Raw genomic sequence first — 20,963 nt, 5'->3', positions numbered from 1 at the left:
AGTCGCCGGTTGGTGTCGTATTTCACGCTTCCCTGGCTCCGTTGGGGATCCCCCCCATCCCTCCAGTCGGTCGAGACAGCGACGCTCATAGAACGAATAAAATCTGGCGATCGTACGACGAGAATATATAATATCTACCAGTAGCCTCGAAGAACTCGGAAAAAAGACACCGTAGCCCGTTAACGATCAAACGCGATCTCGGAGCCCCGCATTAATGAGCAATTTTCGAAAAATTCCCTGAAACATCCAACGGACACGGTCGTGGCAATTTCTCACGTTTCGGATGTGAATCATCGCGGGCCCCGAACGGCAATAATAATTTCATGGCGTTCTCTCGCAAACGAGCTTCCATTATTCAGCACGATCTTTGATAAATTTCATTGCGCGATGCCGGACAAACTCGCTCGGATCTGTACGTGGGGGGGGGGGGGGGGGGATGGAGAGGTAGGAAATATCCCGTCCAGCGTCGTCTGAAATGAAATAATTCTCCGCGATGTGAAATATCGTCATCCTCATAATTAAAAGTGGAGGTTGCCACTCGTGGGAGCCATTAGTCCACGTGGTACGTTACCGACGCTCACTGCGAGTTCCTCGATCCCACAATTATTCCCGCAAACCGGATATTTATATTCGCTTATGGGCCACGGACGGTTGTCGCTATTTATTCCGTTCCCTTCCCTCGTCCCTTGTGTTTTATGATCCACCACCCTCGACGGTAGAGAACGTAATGCCGCGTCGTTCGAACACTTGCAAGCCTCGCTTCTCGTTGGCGTCATTTTTCATCCCTTTGAAACGCAACACGGTTTTCCTTTTTTTTTTCTTTTTCGTTTTTTCTTTTTTTCCTTTTTTTAAGTCTGTTTCGCTTCGTCGGAGGGTTGGTGTTTAATTCTTATTTCGAATACTCGTTTAATAGGCGCGAATATTTTTCCACGCCGATCAAGACAAATTGGTAATGAAACGAATCTTTAGTATTTCGTTTCTATTAATACTTGGTTTATATTCAATTTGGAAAGATATGTCTTTGTAGTCCGTTGTATCATCGTGAGATGGTATGTGAATTCAACGTGGCCAATAACTTTTATTGGAATCATATAATTAAATCGAATTGTAATACGTTTAAATTCGCGAATATTTAATTACACGCTGTATTTTTAATTAACAACTGCGGGTATAAATTTGGAGTAAAATACAAATGAAATTTTAAATTGCTTAGACTATATATGTATAACTTTTGATCATATCTAGGACATAGAAGGAATTAATAATAAATGCTATTTAAAATATTTAATTATTTATTGATTCGATGAAAAAACCTTTCATACAAAATACATTGTACTGAAAAGGTTGGTCTGATCAAAGTAACCTTGAGTTTTTTAAACGTCGCTACGTATCTCTTTTTAATGTTACAACCTATAAAAATACAAAATTGGTAATCGACAGTAAGACAACATTGAACTTGAGAAAATATACAATGTCATTTAAAACGCTCAAGGTCACGTTTATATTTCTAAAAATACAGCACACGAAGAATTAACAACGCATTCGTTCAATGGGCTCTTTTGAAATTCTTTTTCAACAAATAACGAGATGTTTTATATACCAGATTCTTGTTAGTATATTATTACATTACATAATACAAAATTTAAAATTAACGGACTACAGGAACACGTGTCAAATGTTATTTCTGGAACCAAAAATTATTCCGTTTAATAACACATTTAACCATTCGGTCTCCGTGTACTTTGCGATGTAGTCTCGCGTCACCCGCGAAAGTTACACTTTTAAATTCAACCATCGAATGGTCTGTTAAATCGGGAATAATTGACGCAAGGGCAGTTATTTAGCGAGAGAAAATCGTTTAGAGATTTTTTTTTTTTTCCTCTGACGAGCCCAGTGGCCCGTATTGGCAGCTTGTTGGATGGCTGCCTGGGCGGTTGACATCGTCGATGCGAGTTATTACGTCGGACAACAAGGTCCTTCATGAAATCTCGTTAGATCTCGAGCTTTTTTTACAGGGAACCGTCTGCGAGCGACGTCGCAATCTGTATTATCGCTCTCCGGGCCCGTCGTGTTCTCTACGTCTCCAATTTAGCCGCCTTCGTTTACTAGGCGGATGGAGGATTAATTTAACGCGGTTAATGGGCTCTACGACGTATTTCGGTCCTCTTACACGCTCCGAATTTTCTTTTTTCGACAACCGACTATCGACAGAAAAATATAGAACACTCCACTCGACCCTCTGGGACACAGTTGCTAAACGATACGTTCGAAGATTTTACACAGCGTGACTATATTCGAAATGAATTATACAAAATAAGTTCAATTAAATAATATATTAGATATTTAATTATTAGATGGAATATCAACAGTCTCGTTACGAAACTTGTATGTCACTATGCTCCAAAAAGTTGAAACGAAATTAATTAAATTGACTTTGGAACGACATTGAAAAGTGAACTTGCTATTATTTTGTAAAATTTGTTATCTAAACGCAATTATCATTGACACTTGAGACACCTATATAGAATAAATTGAGTCCAATTTACTTGAAATTTGAGATATTCCTTAACCAACTATTTCTACCTTAGTAAGTAATATTTGTTGATTAAAGATTCACAGGATAATCTTTATTCAGGTATAGAAGAGAACGAGCAGATCTCTTGCCTGCTACGATGTTACATGTTTAATTATTCATAAAATTTATATCGAAGGAATTAACTCTTTGAGACATACAGTTGCTAAACGTGAGAAATTATACAAGATAACTAAAAGTAAAAAATATATTAGATATTTAATTATGAGATGAAATATCACCAGTTTTGCCATGCAACTCGTATGGGGTTACTTTAATTTCTCATGGTGGGTTAGAAAATATTCCACTCATGCATATCAATGTATTAAAAAAGTGGAACATTTCTTAACCAACTATGCTCCAAAGAGTTAAAGAAAAATTAATTAAATTGACTTTGTAACGACATTCCAAAATGAACCTACTATTATTTTATCAAATTTATTATCTAAACTCAATTATCATGGACACTTGAGAAACCTAGTGTATACGATAAGTTGAGTCTAATTTACATGAAATTTGGTACTAATTTATTTCTTTTCTTTTTTTCCATTGTTTTAATTATAGTTGAAACACGTTAAAATTTAAAAGAAGATATTATAATAGAAAATGGCGGGTAATTTTAAGATCTCAAAGGTACGGACTTAATAATCCCGATCTACTTTCTTAAATCGTCTCCGTTATAACCCAGATTGGATTATACTAATTTTCGGGATTAACGTTTCACAACGCCCTAAACGACCCGGCTTCCAGATATCGTATTTCGTTTTTCATGCAGGTTCGTTTAAACTTCACGAGCAAAGGCCGCGCTTATTATCTTAAGCTAGCGAAAATTCTTTGCACGTATTATTTTAATAACCGAGCTTTCAAGCTTTCCTCGCGAGTTACTGGTAACTTATTAATTCAATGTAGGAAGTAATTTCTAGGGGAAGCCGGAAGTCTACGAGCGAAAATAAATTCAAAAATATATAATTGTTTGAAGGATAAGAGTCTGCTATAAATCTTGATACCATAAGTTTTACGTATATGGTATGCTTCAATATTTATTTAACAATAGATTATCGCAAAAATAAATTCATGTATGGATACATTTACCTTATAGGCGTACAGAGGAATTAAAAATATTTACTCCTGGAAAGTGTGGAGAACAGAAAAACTAAAAATACAGATTCTCGAAAAATATATCAAATAAAATAAATAAAATCTATATTCACGATATGCAACGTTCCGAGTTTGGCCAGGAGTATGAAACTTGCATTCCTGCTTCCGTCTGGAAAGGTTTAACAGAGAAATCCAGGAATAAAAGTGAACTAAAAATAAGATATCTTTCTTGAAACATTGCAATTTCGTCTTCGGCTTCAAGTGTACTAAAAATATTTATTTCAAAGAATAACAAGAGGCAGGATAAGAGAACAGTATGGATTAAAAGAGTATATTTAAGCTTCCTTAAGATATTAATTTAAGAAAGAAACTATTACACTCATCAATTTCGAATTTTTTATACACTCTTCTATATACTTCAAGTATTTGTATTAATTTTCCAAGCAACGACAATTGTTTCTCGAATAAAATATTATTAATTCTTAAATCGAATTATTTCTAAATTAATCATTGAACCAATTTTTTAAAAGTTTTTCTAAAAGCATTATTGTGTTCAGTTTCATTATTTTTTAAATCTACTTACAATCTTTTCAATCTTCCAATTACTTCCAAATTAATTATTAAACCAAATTTTGTGTCCAAAGCAATATTTTGTTCAATTTTTTTATCTTTCAAATCTACTTACAATCTTTTCAATCTTCCAATTACTTTCAAATTAATTATGAAACCAAATTTTTTGTCGAAAGCAATATTGTGTTCAATTTTATTATCTTTCAAATCTACTTACAATCTTTTCAATCTTCCAATTACTTTCAAATTAATTATTAAACCAAATTTTTGTCGAAAGCAATATTTCGTTCAATTTTTTTATCTTTCAAATCTACTTACAATCTTTTCAATTTTCCAATTACTTTCAAATTAATTATTAAACCAAATTTTTTGTCGAAAGCAATATTGTGTTCAATTTTATTATCTTTCAAATTTATTTACAATCGTTTCAGAATAATGCTTTCAAGACTCTTTGTAAAAATCCAACAGAACTGATTTTTTATTTGAAGTTATCGAACTACCCCTTTAAAAGGAGACGATTTGTCAGTCGCCATCGCAGAGTCTCAGTGATGACAGTGCCGTCCCAAAGGATAGAGTTTGATGGTCTTGGCCCGCGAAATCCTCTTCGATTTGATTTAACCACGAGCTGGAGCAGGCTATCGTTCAAGCGAGTCAGTCCCGACGACGAAAAGATTCGGCGTTCGAAAATGCCCCTACCCCTCCCACTCCCCCCTCCCCCATTCTACTGTTCTTTACGACTGCCGTTTTACGACTTCCGCTCGTATTTTCCACACGATCGCGCGGCACGTCATCGAATGATCGCAGCGCGCGTTAACGAGCCTTGGGAATCTTTGGCGGAATGGAAAGCTTTTCGGAATCGGAAACGATTTTACGAGCGTCTCGAAAACACTCGGATACAGATTTGGTCCTTTTCGACCGAAGCTTCACCAGCGACATCTGTCCGCAGCGATTGAATAAAGAAGCTTCGACACCTGTACCAAAGAGACGATTCGTCGAAGAGAGAATTCGAGCGAGGGGCTGAGAAATTCGACTCTCTACTACTGGGAGATTCGACCGCAGTTACGTCAAAATTAATTGGCCGTTCAAGGTCACTCCACAGCGCACCACTCCTGCATCGAAAGGAACTGTGGCAAACTTCTACTTCTAATTATTTTAAATTATTTCCTAAATAAATAGAAAACAATACGAGGTACTTTTGTATCCACGAGAAGAAATATATCTTTCTAGTTGTATATAATTATATTAGATGTCAGGATTTTGTTTTCGGAGGAAAAATCAATGGCAATGATAGACAAGCTTTGTATCATTATTGAATATTTCAAAAGTGTAGGTAACAGTGATATTTATTCGTATATTGCATACATTGTAGCTAGCTGAACATTTCGACCAGAGTTATGGTCCTTTCCAGGGCGAACAAGAACGCAAAATTTAAAATATAAGTTTTTTCGACATTGTAAATTATGATTGAATTACGTTAACGAAGGGATGAAAGTACAACTATTGGTACATGGATGAATCTGGGTCAAAGGGGCGACAAACGGCCACCAAAATGGCGTTCGATGTTCATCCATTTACGGCCATCGGTTTTAATTTCGGCTTAGAAGACCGAGTATACTATTACATAATTCACTCGTGTCCCATCCACGAATCCTCCATTTCGAACTTTCCTGCTCGACAATGGCCCCAGTCCGTTCGTTTCCGCGGTTTTTCTTCTCGACTAATTTTTTTCTTTTTTTTTTTTTTTCTTTTCTTTTCTTTAACAGCGGCGATCCCGCGTGAAAGTTTATTAGTCCCGATAAAGGGATGAAGGGGATGAATTCAACGGCGAACCGAACGATACGAAATATACGGTGCTTCATAAACCTTGAATCGTGCACGGGTTTGACCAGGTAGTAGGCGGGTCACTGTTTCCGTAACGAACGATACGGGAAAGCCTGGAGAAAAACGAAACAAAGTCGACGATCGATATTCGATTAATTGGATTTTGCCGGCTGACGTTTCCGGCTGGAGGGTGGGGGTTTCTCGTTCCTGTACTTTTTCGCTGACGCGAACTTCTTCCCCAGGTTCGGTTTTGCGTCTCGATCCTTGAGCTCGTAATGCAGCATGAATACTGCGGAAACGAACGATCAACGCATCAGACGCACCAGAGGGTAATCTTCTTGGACTTCCCAAAATCATTCTCGAAGTTTTAATTTCAGCGAGTAATATGTTTTTATTGAATATCGTAATAAATTTCCTACTACTTCTGTTAATATTTCCGCTTACAAACAAAATAATTCAATACGCCAAATGTAAAGCTCAACATGTTCCTACATACCTCTTTGTTTGCAAGATTCTTTCTTTTCGTAAAACACACTTCAACAAGAATAAAATTTAGTTTAGATCCAAACGAAATCTGTTTTATTTATTTTTCCAACCGTTTCCCCCACCCTTTCTACTTAGCAATATGTCGCGGATTCTTGAAAATGACGAAATTTCTGAGAATCCGCGAAAATTGCAATATCTCCGTGACTATCATGGGCTTTGGCTGGCAGAGTTCGCTAAATTTGCTATTCCTCCGATTTGAAAATCCCGCAAAATTTCAATTCACAGAACTTCCTAGAAGTGACGTCATTTCCCAGAATCCTCGGAATCATGCCACCTCCTTGACTATCATGTTCTCCTGATACCAAAGTCCCACAATCAGCGAAAAATTCAAGGAAAAGTTCATAAATTCGTTCAAAATTGCCGCCAAGTCTCAACTCGTGGAAATTCCTGGAAATGACGTCATTTCCAAGAATCGGTGGAATCGTGCCACCTCCTCGACTATCATGTTCTCCTAATACCGAAGTCCCAAAATCAGCGAAAAATTCTAGCAAAAGTTCAGAAACTCGTTCAAAATTGCCGCCAAATCTTTATTCGCGGAAATTCCTGGAAATGACGTCATTTCCAAGAATCAGTGGAATCGTGCCACCTCTTCGGCTATCATGTTCTCCTGGTACCAAAGTCCCAAAATCAGCGAAAAATTCGAATAAAAGTTCAGAGATTCGTTCAAAATTGCCGCCAAATCTCAACTGGCGGAAATTCCTGGAAATGACGTCATTTCCAAGAATCGGTGGAATCGTGCCACCTCCTCGGCTATCATATTCTCCTGATACCAAAAGTCCAAAAATCGGAAACTTTCTAAAAGGTTTGTCGGATTTTCAGAGTTTGATATCAGGATAACATGATACTCGAGGAGGTGGCACGATTCCTTGGTTTCTTGGAAATGACGTCATTTCTGAGAATTTTCGAAATTTCTTGGAAATGACGTCGTTTCTGAGAATTTTCGGGATTTCTTGGAAATGACTTCATTTCTTGGAAGTGGCACGATACGAATACCTCCTCTGCTCTCATGTTCTCCTGATACCAAAGTGTGAAAATTGGGTAATAATTTTAGAAAATTTCAGTCTTTGGAGTTTTGGTATCAGGATAACATGATACTCGAGGAGGTGGCACGATTCCTCGGTTTCTTGGAAATGACGTCATTTCCAAGAATTTCCCGACTTGAAATTTTGCCGGATTTTCAAATGAAATGTTACCAATTTTTAAACTTTGCCATCCGAGAGACTTGATAGGATTAATAATTTAATTTGGAAGGAAGGATTTTTCGAATGAAAGGAAGGCGGAAATATAATTAAAGAATACGTTTAATCCTGTAGTAAATTTGAATTGTTTATTAGTGTTCCTTTATTTTTACACTTTAAGTATCTTACTGTCACATATTTGTTACAACATATTTATGTAGTGATTTGTATGTATGTAAATGTCGTCGTATTTTGAGAATGTGTGAATCGTTGAGTCCACCTCCATTCCGTTTTTTGAAGGTTCGTGCTGAAGGGCTGAAGGGTCGCAAGTCATGCAATATCATTAGCGGATCCTGACTATGTTCAACGACTTGAAGTCCAGTAGTTATCGAGTGACGGATGATATTGTTTATAACAGCTGTCTCTGTTGTTCTGCAAACAAAAGAAAATATCGTATCGAATTGAATGTAGAAGCTGACGCGAAAATTCATTATTTATTTATATATTTATCTAATTATCTGTGTATCAAATTCAGTCAATTAATGAAATACAAAGGTGCATAAAACACGAAGTATATATCTAAGACGAGAGATGCAGATGAATTTATCTGTTCTGAACCTAACCTCAAATTACCCCCATTGCTACGAAATGTCCACCATTACACGTTATTCGTTGGCAAATAATGGCTGAGAGTCGCGCTAGAGCGAACAAGACAGAAATAATTTTCGCGTACGATTCAATTGGTCTATAATGTCGCACGTTTCGCGGGAATATTCCCTTGTACCGTAATTTCGCCCACTACGATGTTGATAGTAATGCCCGTTTGTATGTAAACGATACCTGCCCAGCGGAATAATTATTAACAGACAGTATCGAATGGCGGGGCTGAATAAATAGTCCCTGTTAAAATGGATCCGGCCTTGTCGGAGGTTCGCGCGGGAATGAAGTTCCGAGTACGTAATTCGTAGTGAAAACGGCGAATAGGGGCGATTCTTTGTGATAAAACGGGTCGAAAATATGCAATGGAGCGTTTCCATACGAGCCCTCGTTTTCGAGAAAAATGGATTTGAATGTTGGTCGGGGCAGCGCTTGTTTGGTGGAGGACCCTCATCGTCAGTGGTTCTCTGCACGAATTACACCGTGTTTGAAAATTGAATTTAAAAATTTTGATTATATCATCATTATAATATCTTTATTATACATATTGCAAGACAGTTTATAAACTTTCATAATACGTGGAGTACGAGAAAAGCTTTCGAACCCAACTTCTAATTATATTGATTGACAATTAAATTTAAAAATTGAGCGCTTGAGATTATTAGACACCATAAACTGATGTACAATTGATCGTACGATATTATTTATCGAACAGGTCGAATCGTATTATGTACAATATTTATTACTAATCTACTTCGTCGATTTTCTTGACTTTCTCATCTTTCTTGTACCCCACCTTTCTTTATGACTTTTTATTAACTAACGAGGTTAGGTTTTGAGGTTAGATTTAATAGGCAGCATCACGGCTGGTTCCCGCCTTTCGCCTATTTACCTGTGCTTTCATCGTAGCGTTTATCTTTCCTGTTTTTCTCGCGTAATACGGACTTTATTGAGTTAACTCAGCGTACCTTTATAATACTGTAAAAATTCACTCAATTTATCGCCTAATGAAATTAACAACGCGGCATAGAGGGAAATCACGGAAAAGCCTTTGTAAGATGCATCCTTCGAAATATAATGAATTTCCTCGAAAATGAGGCATCGTACCAACGGAATTTATCGCGCAATTTTAACCCATTTCCGGATCCAGTGAGAAAATCACGTGGCTCAATGCAAATTCGGAAATCAATGAACTACGGGGCAACGCTGTTCCTACGACTATGCTTCATTCTTCGATAAAACAATGCCGAAAAGTGCTCGGTACTCGTATCCAATTTTCTACCGTTGCGAACAATCTGATTACTGCATTTATATTCTCCGCGTATTTTCATCCTCCATTCTCGCATAAAATGCTTTCAACTTCTCGATAAACACTATCGATAGCTTCGTTACCGGCAGCGAACAGAGCTCGAAAACATCGACGGCACCGTCGATTTCGATTACACGTCCCCCACCCTCGATCCACCTGAACGTCGATGGACCATTGGAAAGCGACTTTGTCAATATTTTCCACAATATCGTCCCGCCTCTCCCTCCACTTTGTCGAGGTTTTTAATTATTTTGTCATTCGTGCACGTATTATAATCGATAATATCATCGGCATCGGGAACCCCGACGACTACGAACGATCGACGAAACGAGAAACAGCCACGTTTCCGGTAGCGAACAAGCGAACAACGATACGGAATTAATCGTCACGATTGGAAAGAAAAAACAACGAATCACCAATATTAACAACTAATACGATCCGATACGAACGATTTCTTCGTAACCGGGAGAAAATCACGGCCACCTTTTCCGAGCGGACGTTTCAGCGTCGCGACGCTGTGCGACGTCTAGCAGCCAGCCAGCGTCCGGTAATTTGCTTTTTCCCCGGGTAGGTCCGCTCCTCCTTTTCGTCTCCGCCCGTTACTTTTCTTCTTGCTTCAGAATTTAATCGCGGAACCACGACCGTCGCCTTTAATGCGATTCTTCACCCCGGCTTGCTTCTTTCGTTCCCTGTTGGTGTCTCGCAAGCGGCGCTGGGAAAAAAGTGGCCGCGATTCATTCGCAAGCCACGTATTTTTACGCGCGGGACGTAAATTGTGTTCCAGGGGCGACTGCTTCGACTCGTTTTCGATGATCGAAGTCGTTAAATGTTTGGAAGTGTAGACCAGCGAGTGAACTCAATTTTGAGAAGAAAGATGGTACTAGATCCTGTGACGATTCGAGTCATTATACACATATACTTGTATTTATGATGGTACTCAACAGATGAGTTGGGACGTAGACAGTATTTTATTAGGATTGGTTGACTCGTTTTCGATTATTAAAGTCATTAAATATTTGAAAGTGTAGACGAGCGAGTGGACTCACTTTTGAGAAGAAAGATGGCACTAGATTCAGTAATGATTCGAGTCTTGGTACACATATACTTGTATTTATGATGGTACTCAACAGATGAGTTCGGACGTAGTATTTTATCAGAGATTGTTCGACTCTTTCTCGATTATTAAAGTCATTAAATATTTGAAAGTGTAGACGAGCGAGTGGACTCACTTTTGAGAAGAAAGATGGTACTAGATCCAGTGATGATTCGAGTCTTTATATACATATACTTGTATTTATGATGGTACTCAACAGATAAGTTACTCGAGGCCTCGAATGGATTCTGTGTCCCTATGATAGTATCTGTTCAAGAAGTGTTGAGTTTTCTGGAGATATTTATACGAGTACTCGTATTTATGATGGTACTCAACACATGAGTTGGGACGTAGGCAGTATTTTATAAGAGATTGTTTGACTCCTTTTCGATTATTAAAAATATTTCGACATTAAATATTTGAAAGTGTAAACGAGCGAGTGGACTCAATTTTGAGAAAAAAGATGGTACTAGATTCAGTGACGATTCGAGTCTTTATACACATATACTTGTATTTATGATGGTACTCAACAGATGAGTTGGGACATAAACAGTATTTTATCAGGAATTGTTTGACTCCTTTTCGATTATTAAAGATATTTCGACATTAAATATTTGAAAGTGTAGACGAGCGAGTGGACTCAATTTTGAGAAGAAAGATGGCACTAGATTCAGTAATGATTCGAGTCTTTATATACATATACTTGTATTTATGATGGTACTCAACAGATAAGTTACTCGAGGCCTCGAATGGATTCTGTGTCCCTATGATAGTATCTGTTCGAGAAGTGTTGAGTTTTCTGGAGATATTTGTACGAGTACTCGTATTTATGATGGTACTCAACAGATAAGTTACTCGAGGCCTCGAATGGATTCTGTGTCCCTATGATAGTATCTGTTCAAGAAGTGTTGAGTTTTCTGGAGATATTTGTACGAGTACTCGTATTTATGATGGTACTCAACAGATGAGTTGGGACGTAGACAGTATTTTATCAGAGATTGTTTGACTCCTTTTCGATTATTAAAAATATTTCGACATTAAATATTTGAAAGTGTAAACGAGCGAGTGGACTCAATTTTGAGAAAAAAGATGGTACTAGATTCAGTGACGATTCGAGTCTTTATACACATATACTTGTATTTATGATGGTACTCAACAGATGAGTTGGGACATAAACAGTATTTTATCAGGAATTGTTTGACTCCTTTTCGATTATTAAAGATATTTCGACATTAAATATTTGAAAGTGTAGACGAGCGAGTGGACTCAATTTTGAGAAGAAAGATGGCACTAGATTCAGTAATGATTCGAGTCTTTATATACATATACTTGTATTTATGATGGTACTCAACAGATAAGTTACTCGAGGCCTCGAATGGATTCTGTGTCCCTATGATAGTATCTGTTCGAGAAGTGTTGAGTTTTCTGGAGATATTTGTACGAGTACTCGTATTTATGATGGTACTCAACAGATAAGTTACTCGAGGCCTCGAATGGATTCTGTGTCCCTATGATAGTATCTGTTCAAGAAGTGTTGAGTTTTCTGGAGATATTTGTACGAGTACTCGTATTTATGATGGTACTCAACAGATGAGTTGGGACGTAGACAGTATTTTATCAGAGATTGTTTGACTCCTTTTCGATTATTAAAGGTATTTCGACATAAAATATTTGAAAGTGTAGACGAGCGAGTGGACTCACTTTTGAGAAGAAAGATGATACTAGATCCAGTGATGATTCGAGTCTTTATACACATATACTTGTATTTATGATGGTACTCAACAGATAAGTTACTCGAGGCCTCACACGAATTTTGTATCTCTACAATAGTATCTGTTCGTGAAATGTTGAGTTTTCTGGAAATATCTGTACGGATATTCGTATTTACGATGATACTCGATAGATAAATTATCCGAGTCCTCGAGCAGATTCTATGTGACCATAATAGTACCCATTCAAGTAGTATTGATTTCTAGAGGTATTTGTATGGTACTGCGTAGGTATTTGTCTGTATGATAGTATTCAATAAATGAGAATTGCATTCTAAAATTATTTATATTCTTATCTAAATACGGACACCTAGATATATGATAGTACTCAATGAGAATACATTCGAAAGATACTCGTATGCTAGCTTAGATATCTGTATTTATGATAATGCTAAATTGCTTGTATCCTTGCCTAGATATCTAAGATATCATATTTATGATAGAACTCGAACAAATAAGTACTGCTTTCTGAAGTAATTCCTGTACTTAGAAATTTACCTGTCTCCGTGATAGTATTCAACAAATGCTATCCGAGTCACATCTGTGCTTGCCAAGAACCATGTCCTTATGATATTACGTTCCAACTAAGTATTGCCTTTTGGAATTACTTATATCCTTGCCTAGGTGTTTGTATTTATAATAGTGCTCGCACGTTTCACTCCAAATGTATTTCTGTTCTTGTCAAGGTATTTATCCATCTGTACGATAACATCCCACAAGTACCGCTATCTAGCGGTTACACGTGTTCTTTTCATTGTCATCGCGAACGATCGTAATGACACTCGAATTTCGTGACCCATTCGATGGGACAGAAATTAATTTCGTGATACTTCGGAACTGACGCGGTCATATCGAAAATCCATTTGTCGCGGACTTTCGGAAGTGGCTGGTATTAATCAAACCCCCGTCGCGGTTCCAACGGAACGCACTGTCGTGTTCCTGGTTAATCCACGTCGGGTCTCCTTCCAATTATAAATTCCCCTGTAATGAACTTGCGGGGCCGCTTTTATCGTTTTTAATTACAATAAGAAGTTGAATAATCGCTCGAGCAGGTACGACTGGTTGCTCGTTAGTTCGGAGAAAAATGTGGATTCCAGTGCTTCCGGGCGCGATTCTCTTGCCAAGTCTCCCAACGGGCAGACTTGTATTCTACGAACTTTGTTGCGTTCGTTGGCTATTCTTAACCCTTGATCCTAAATTATTTGCAAAAGAACGCGACGCTCCTGGGGAAAATTGTTTTTTCGTTGCGCGATAAATTCAAGGGTCGTCCCACTTACATAAGTAGCTACACGTTAAGAGCACCTGATACTACTGAGACATCTAGTGAAGAGAATAGAGGATGTTGAGCGTCTTAGAATCTTACACCGAGTTATTATAAATATTATACGACTATCGACAAACGGGGAAGCGAAAATCTCCCCCGTCGAGTGTCTGACCATGGAAATTCACATTCTACCGATGTGCCCTTTCTAACTCCCAATAAATTCATTATTCTGAAAATTGTTTCGAGTAGATGGCACTCCAATCAACGAGAGCTTTAAGTGAATGTATACATTTGCCTTTCGATGCGGATGATGTATAAAATATGGCAGAATTAATGTATCTGCACCGGTTAATGCATCGTTCTCGTCGAGTCAAGCAGCAACACAGACACAAGTATTTACAATATACAGTACCTATTTATTGAATGTCATTATAGTCACTTATACCTCAACAAGGTATATAAGAGTTACATGCGTAGCTATACCATGAAGTACTTGATCGAATATTGTTATACGGAAGGGAAACTTCCAATAATCGTCTAAATTTATAAATAATTTCTGTTCCAATGGAAGTCCCTCTTTTCTTTTTTCGATGACTCGCGAGATCCTTTATTTTCGGATAGTATTTCTTGCGAAACGAAATTTTTTTCACCGAAACCGTACTATTCGTTGCAAAATTCGACCGATACCTGTCGCTCGAAATACTTTGAATGATGCCAACGACTCAAATTTCTGATATCTCTGCCGCCGAGTAACTAAATATCGCTGAAAAATAAAAATTCCCGTACGGAGTATTCGCGATTGGCGCGCATATCCGATTTCCAATTATGAAAAATTGCCACGTTGGTTTCGTGGGATTTTGTTGTTGACATCGGCAAGTGGAAAATATGTTGTAGATGAAAAATGAACTATCACTCTAATCGCGAATTGTTATTAAAAATTTATGCCTATACGGACTACCTGTTTTATATAAATTTCTCACGAGGAAGTAAAGTTATCGACAAAATATTCACCCATTACTTCATTCGCGGAAAAATTATTTATTACACAATGGCGTCCTTCGTACCAAACGATTTTCCTAAAGACATCCTTTTAGATATCTTTCTCATGAAATATTCCACCCTATCCATGTAAAACAGACACTCTGTATAAGCATAAATGAAACGACTGGATCGAATATAAAGGATGTTTGCACTGTTCGTCGTCTTCTACTCTAAGAAACGACAAGACTCTCAACTCGTAATTAGAATCTGGAATGTCTCGACGATAATGGACGTCATAAACAGCGAATTAATACCATCATAAACCTGGTTCTAACTAATAGTATGGTCCGTAAAGAAAATGAAACAAGACCGAATCATTAATCTGAGAGTCTATTATTGACCGAGTTAATTTTATAGTCCAACTTTGCCCAAACTATCTTGCTTCGCGTTGAAATGGAATTTCAAACAGCTTCGATACAATAATTCCGAAACAGCTACAAAGAAAGTTATCGCTGGTTACGTCTGTTTTCCAGAGAAGCGCCATTTATATCCTCTTTGACCACGAATATACACGCTCTTTGAAGAGAGTACAACACTCGACTTTTATATTCGAAATACATGAACAATGAGAAACATGAGAAACTCTTTCAATCAGAGGATTTTTCCCTTTGGTTAACATCAATAACACAGTGATAAACGTTTTCTTAGATATGGAACCGTATTAAGTGGTTCAATAGTAATTCTACGAGCCAATTTGTGTTTAAAAATAAGAAACTGTTATATGCTTCGTTAAAAAATGACGATTGACAAATAGTTAATAAATTTCTAAATACGCGAAGAAATATTTATTCGTTGCGTAAACGATAACGTTGTTGGTTCGAAACTTATGCGAAATGGAGTATTAATTCGTTAAGAGCTCGGATTGGTCCACATCAACCCACTCCAGATAGTACTGTGTGCTATCTACCATGTACTCAAGTACTGTGAGGCCGACGACTCTGTCGTAAGGTCTCTGCTCTTGACGTATGCGTTTGGATCACGTTCAGGCGGAAGTGGGGGGAACTCCAGAGGTCTCACGAGATCTGGCTTGGGCAACACTGACCGACTAACTAAGATCTCTGTATTCCCTCCACCATTTCTGATTCACTACTTCCCCTGCGTAGATGATGTCGAAAGGGAAATTATTCCTCTACGTTAAAAACATACATCGATCCCCCGTTCTATATAAGCTCTCAACGAATTCAAAATGCTCCGTACTTTCAAAGAACTTCATCATTTTGAATAACTATTATTAGAGTTAGTTATTTCCTATTTTCGTTCAAAATCAAATTTACTCCATTTAGTCTCTTTGTTCACTCGGTTCAGATTAATTTAAGGTCTTGTCTATAACCATAGTGTCATAGAACAAAAAGGAAACAACACTACCCTAACCCTTTAACCGTTATTACTTCAATGGTGCCTGTCAAACATCGACAATATCAAACGTTCTGTTTCGAGTGTGCTCATTGGCTACTCCACCGATTGGTTACTCTTCATTTCTACTGCAACCTCGAATTACATACCACTGAATATTTTCAGAAACACCACGCGGTAGTCAATTGCAACTAATCTATTAAACATCGTTATCGAAGATAAATTCGTTTCGAAGATTATTTACAAGTTATTGTCGCATTGGAACGACTATCCCAAATTCGTTGAAAGATTATTATTTGCACGATATTGTCGCATTGGGAGTATGACACTTAAAGTCCCTCGAGCAAGCTCACAAGGTGAACATTGCTTCACAATCGTTCGAAGGTTATTATTCGCACGTTATTGTCGCGTTAGAAGTATGACACTTAAAGTCCCTCGAGCAAGCTTATAAAGTAAAGATTACCCCAAAATCGTTCGAAGATTATTATTTGCACGTTATTGTCGCGTTAAAAGTATGACACTTAAAGTCCCTCCAGCAAGCTTATAAAGTGAAGATGACCCCAAAATCGTTTGAAAATTATTATTTGCACACTATTCTTGTAATGGAAATATGATTCTTAAAGTTTTTCGAACAAGCTTATAAAGTAAAGATTACCCCAAAATCGTTCGAAGGTTATTATTTGCACGTTATTGTCGCGTTAAAAGTATGACACTTAAAGTCCCTCGAGCAAGCTTATAAAGTGAAGATGACCCCAAAATCGTTTGAAAATTATTATTTGCACACTATTCTTCTAATGGAAATATGATTCTTAAAGTTTCTCGAGCAAGCTTATAAAGTGAAGATGACCCCAAAATCGTTTGAAAATTATTATTTGCACACTATTCTTGTAATGGAAATATGATTCTTAAAGTTTTTCGAGCAAGCTTATAAAGTGAAGATGACCCCAAAATCGTTCGAAGGTTATTATTTGCACACTATTCTTGTATTGGAAGTATGATTCTTAAAGTTTCTCGAGCAAGCTTATAAAGTAAAGATTACCCCAAAATCGTTCGAAGGTTATTATTTGCACGTTATTGTCGCGTTAAAAGTATGACACTTAAAGTCTCTCGAGCAAGCTTATAAAGTGAAGATGAAGCCAAAATCGTTTGGAGATTATTATTTACACACTATTCTTGTATTGGAAGTATGATTCTTAAAATTTCTCGAGCAAGCTTATAAAGTAAAAATTACCCCAAAATCGTTTGAAGATTATTATTTGCACACTATTCTTGTAATGGAAATATGATTCTTAAAGTTTCTTGAGCAAGCTTATAAAGTAAAGATTACTCCAAAATCGTTCAAAGGTTATTATTTGCACGTTATTCTTGTAATGGAAATATGAATCTTAAAGTTTCTTGAGCAAGCTCATAAAGTAAAGATTACCCCAAAATCGTTCGAAGGTTATTATTTGCACGTTATTGTCGCGTTAAAAGTATGACACTTAAAGTCCCTCGAGCAAGCTTATAAAGTGAAGATGACCCCAAAATCGTTTAAAGATTATTATTTGCACACTATTCTTGTATTGGAAGTATGATTCTTAAAGTTTCTCGAGCAAGCTTATAAAGTAAAGATTACCCCAAAATCATTTGAAAATTATTATTTGCACACTATTCTTGTAATAGAAATATGATTCTTAAAGTTTCTCGAGCAAGCTTATAAAGTAAAGATTACTCCAAAATCGTTCGAAGGTTATTATTTGCACGTTATTGTCGCGTTAGAAGTATGATACTTATTTGCACACTATTCTTGTATTGGAAGTATGATTCTTAAAGTTTCTCGAGCAAGCTTATAAAGTAAAGATTACCCCAAAATCGTTCGAAGGTTATTATTTGCACGTTATTGTCGCGTTAGAAGTATGACACTTAAAGTCCCTCGAGCAAGCTTATAAAGTGAAGATGACCCCAAAATCGTTTGAAAATTATTATTTGCACACTATTCTTGTATTGGAAGTATGATTCTTAAAGTTTCTCGAGCAAGCCTATAAAGTAAAGATTACCCCAAAATCGTTCGAAGGTTATTATTTGCACGTTATTATCGCGTTAGAAGTATGACACTTAAAGTCTCGCGAGTAAGCTTATAACGAGTATAAGTCGGAGTTGCCGGTCAACAGTGGTGCACAACCGTTGAAACGACAAGGATCAACCGTTAACATTCATGATGTCTTCTTTCGTTGACAGGTGGTAACAATTCCGCTGGACGAAGCTCGACCTGGACTACCACGATGACGATGATACTGGCGCTGGTGACGCTCGTGTTCCTGCTGTCGACCTCGACGACGGCTACCGTCTCGACGATCAGCGCGTCGGAGTCTATCTCCGGCAGCAGGTAGCTCGTAGGCGTCTACGAGGACACCAACCACTGCCACTGTCTGACCCGATCACATCGTCCATGTAAAACCTAGTAGTCTAGGGCTTCCAGTTATGTATGTTACTATGTATAGAGTAGATAGTCGAATAACAATGATTTTTATTCGAGCGGGCCTGGGTAAGCGGGGGGAGGCGAGGACACCCCGTGGGGTCGCGTCAGTCTAACGCGCGATTACTTTAAACATACACGTTATACTTTTTCATGGGAGTCGTTGACCGAGGTGAACACACGCGATCGACCCGACACCTACGTCGGGCTCGATGTTGCCCAATTTTCTAGGGCTACTAGGTGAATCTATCACGCGGGAAGAATGCACGGCTCGAGGTAGACGGAGATCATAGATCGGTATGATCGAAGTGGGACACGTCGGTTGCGGAATGATCTCGCTAGCCGAGAATCGAGTTTTCATTGTAACCTCCTGTACGCAATATACACCCCCTACGAAACGCGATATGCTTGATCGTTACCATTTGTTTTCTCGATTCTTTCGCGTTATCGTTTCTGTGACTCGTTAGTGATCCCCAGTGTTCACCGAGAGTCGAGGATAGAAGATATACATACTACAGGGGTAATTAATAATAACTGATATGATTAACGTTAGCGCAGCGACGAGCGGCGTTCTGCTCAATATCCGCTCCTTTTACGATGTCTAACAAGGAACGCGGCACACCATAGGTACCGATTTGTAATCTGTACAAATTGTAATAAATTACCATACGAAGTATGTTCGATCACGATTGTTTGCTCTTTTATTTTCGACCAACCTGACCCTCCTTTAACCCCTTCTCCGCTCACCACCCTCTTTCTCACGACGACACAATTGAAAAGGAGGGTAAGTATACTCTTTCACTTCGATGGCGAATTCTTTCGCCACATCGTTTCCTTATTTCATTTTTCAATTATTCAACGGACGTTGCAAATATATATTTAAACATTTCTGCGCCGAATTTTATAGTCCTTTTTCAGGTTACCTTTTTGTTCAATCAATAAGCATGTATAACCTAATTACTAAGGCTATTCATTTTTTATTCTCTTAAAACCCAACATCGTATTATGTTTAACAGCTATTATAATAACAATAACAATAATAATAATAATAATACTAATGTTCCTATTGCACCCTACGAAAAAAAGACCTACTAAACATAATTGCAGTTATCCTTTGTTAGAAGTAATATATTAATCTTTCTAAATTTTAGTGAAAGAACGAATATTTCAAAATTACATTCTTTATCATTTCAATAATCAGATCTATATTTATACGATCTACCTTTTGGAATATTTACAGAAAAACACGTATTGTAATAAGAATAGCAATGACAATGATAATAATGTTTTTATTGCACCATGCGAAAAAGATTTACCAAACATAATTCCAATTACCTTTTGTAAGAAACAATACATTAATCTTGCACATCTTTCTAAATTTTAGTGAAAGAACGAATATTTCAAAATTACATTCTTTATCATTTCAATAATCAGATCTATATTTCCACGATCTACTTTTCGGAATATCTACAGATTAAATTACATTACATTGAATATTTTCCAAGATTTACCATGTAAATCCTTCCTACGTGAGTACTTACAATTAGTGTTCGTGGAAGCACCTTTGTCCATCAAAGATTCGAGAATCCGTTCTGGCCTTTACCACCAAGATTTGTCCAGTGAAATCAGTATCGGGAGTAGCGAAACGGGCAACAAGAATGCCGTTATTAAATTCCTCGAATCACCGCGAAAAGGTCGGTTTATGTAAATGCGAGCGTGCGCGCACCAACGTTAAACGATAAATTTAATAATTCGATTTAACGAGCCGATAAACCGTCCCACCGAAACTCTTTCAACGCAATTACCGAAAAGGGAAAGAGAGTCACGTGCCAGGTGCTTGGATATAATTCATACCCCCACCCCTCCCTCCACCTCACCCCAGAAATATTTCGACGTCGCGATCCACGTAGCTAGAGTGCCCTTCAACGTGTACAAGTAGCCGTGCCAATTTTCCTTCCTCCTTATTGGAGCAATCTCGAGACGGGTCAAAGCGAGTGACGTTTTCGGATTACGGTACCTCGGAAGGAAGCGGATACACCTCCGATCCCGACGCTTTGGAGAAGAATCGTTTAACGATGGGTTAATTGGAGGGTCTGCTTTGGTCGATGAAAAAAAATATCTCCTCGTTTTAACTATCATAAAAATTTTAAGTCTCAGAAACGTTACGACGAAATTCGAAAAATTAACGATATTTTAAGCCTTCGACTCGAATTTTGTATGCACTCCAATATTGTGCC

At 37.6% G+C, this 20,963-nt stretch overlaps 1 protein-coding gene across 1 annotated transcript in view; it reads left to right on the top strand.

Moving 5' to 3' along the window:
- LOC143150641 (uncharacterized) overlaps window positions 1–19,409 on the top strand; it is a gene marked incomplete at its 5' end in the record, with an annotated part of 264,811 nt that extends 245,402 nt beyond the window's left edge. Inside the window, one exon of the mRNA XM_076319090.1 lies at window positions 18,489–19,409. Within this exon, the coding sequence (XP_076175205.1) occupies window positions 18,489–18,640 (152 nt within the window). The remainder of the gene's footprint in view (window positions 1–18,488) is intronic.
- Window positions 19,410–20,963: the final 1,554 nt, after the last annotated feature.

Source organism: Ptiloglossa arizonensis, chromosome 8 (genome assembly GCF_051014685.1).
Source record: "Ptiloglossa arizonensis isolate GNS036 chromosome 8, iyPtiAriz1_principal, whole genome shotgun sequence".
In the NCBI taxonomy this organism is placed as follows: domain Eukaryota; kingdom Metazoa; phylum Arthropoda; class Insecta; order Hymenoptera; family Colletidae; genus Ptiloglossa; species Ptiloglossa arizonensis.
This window is presented reverse-complemented; position numbering and strand designations above follow the sequence as displayed.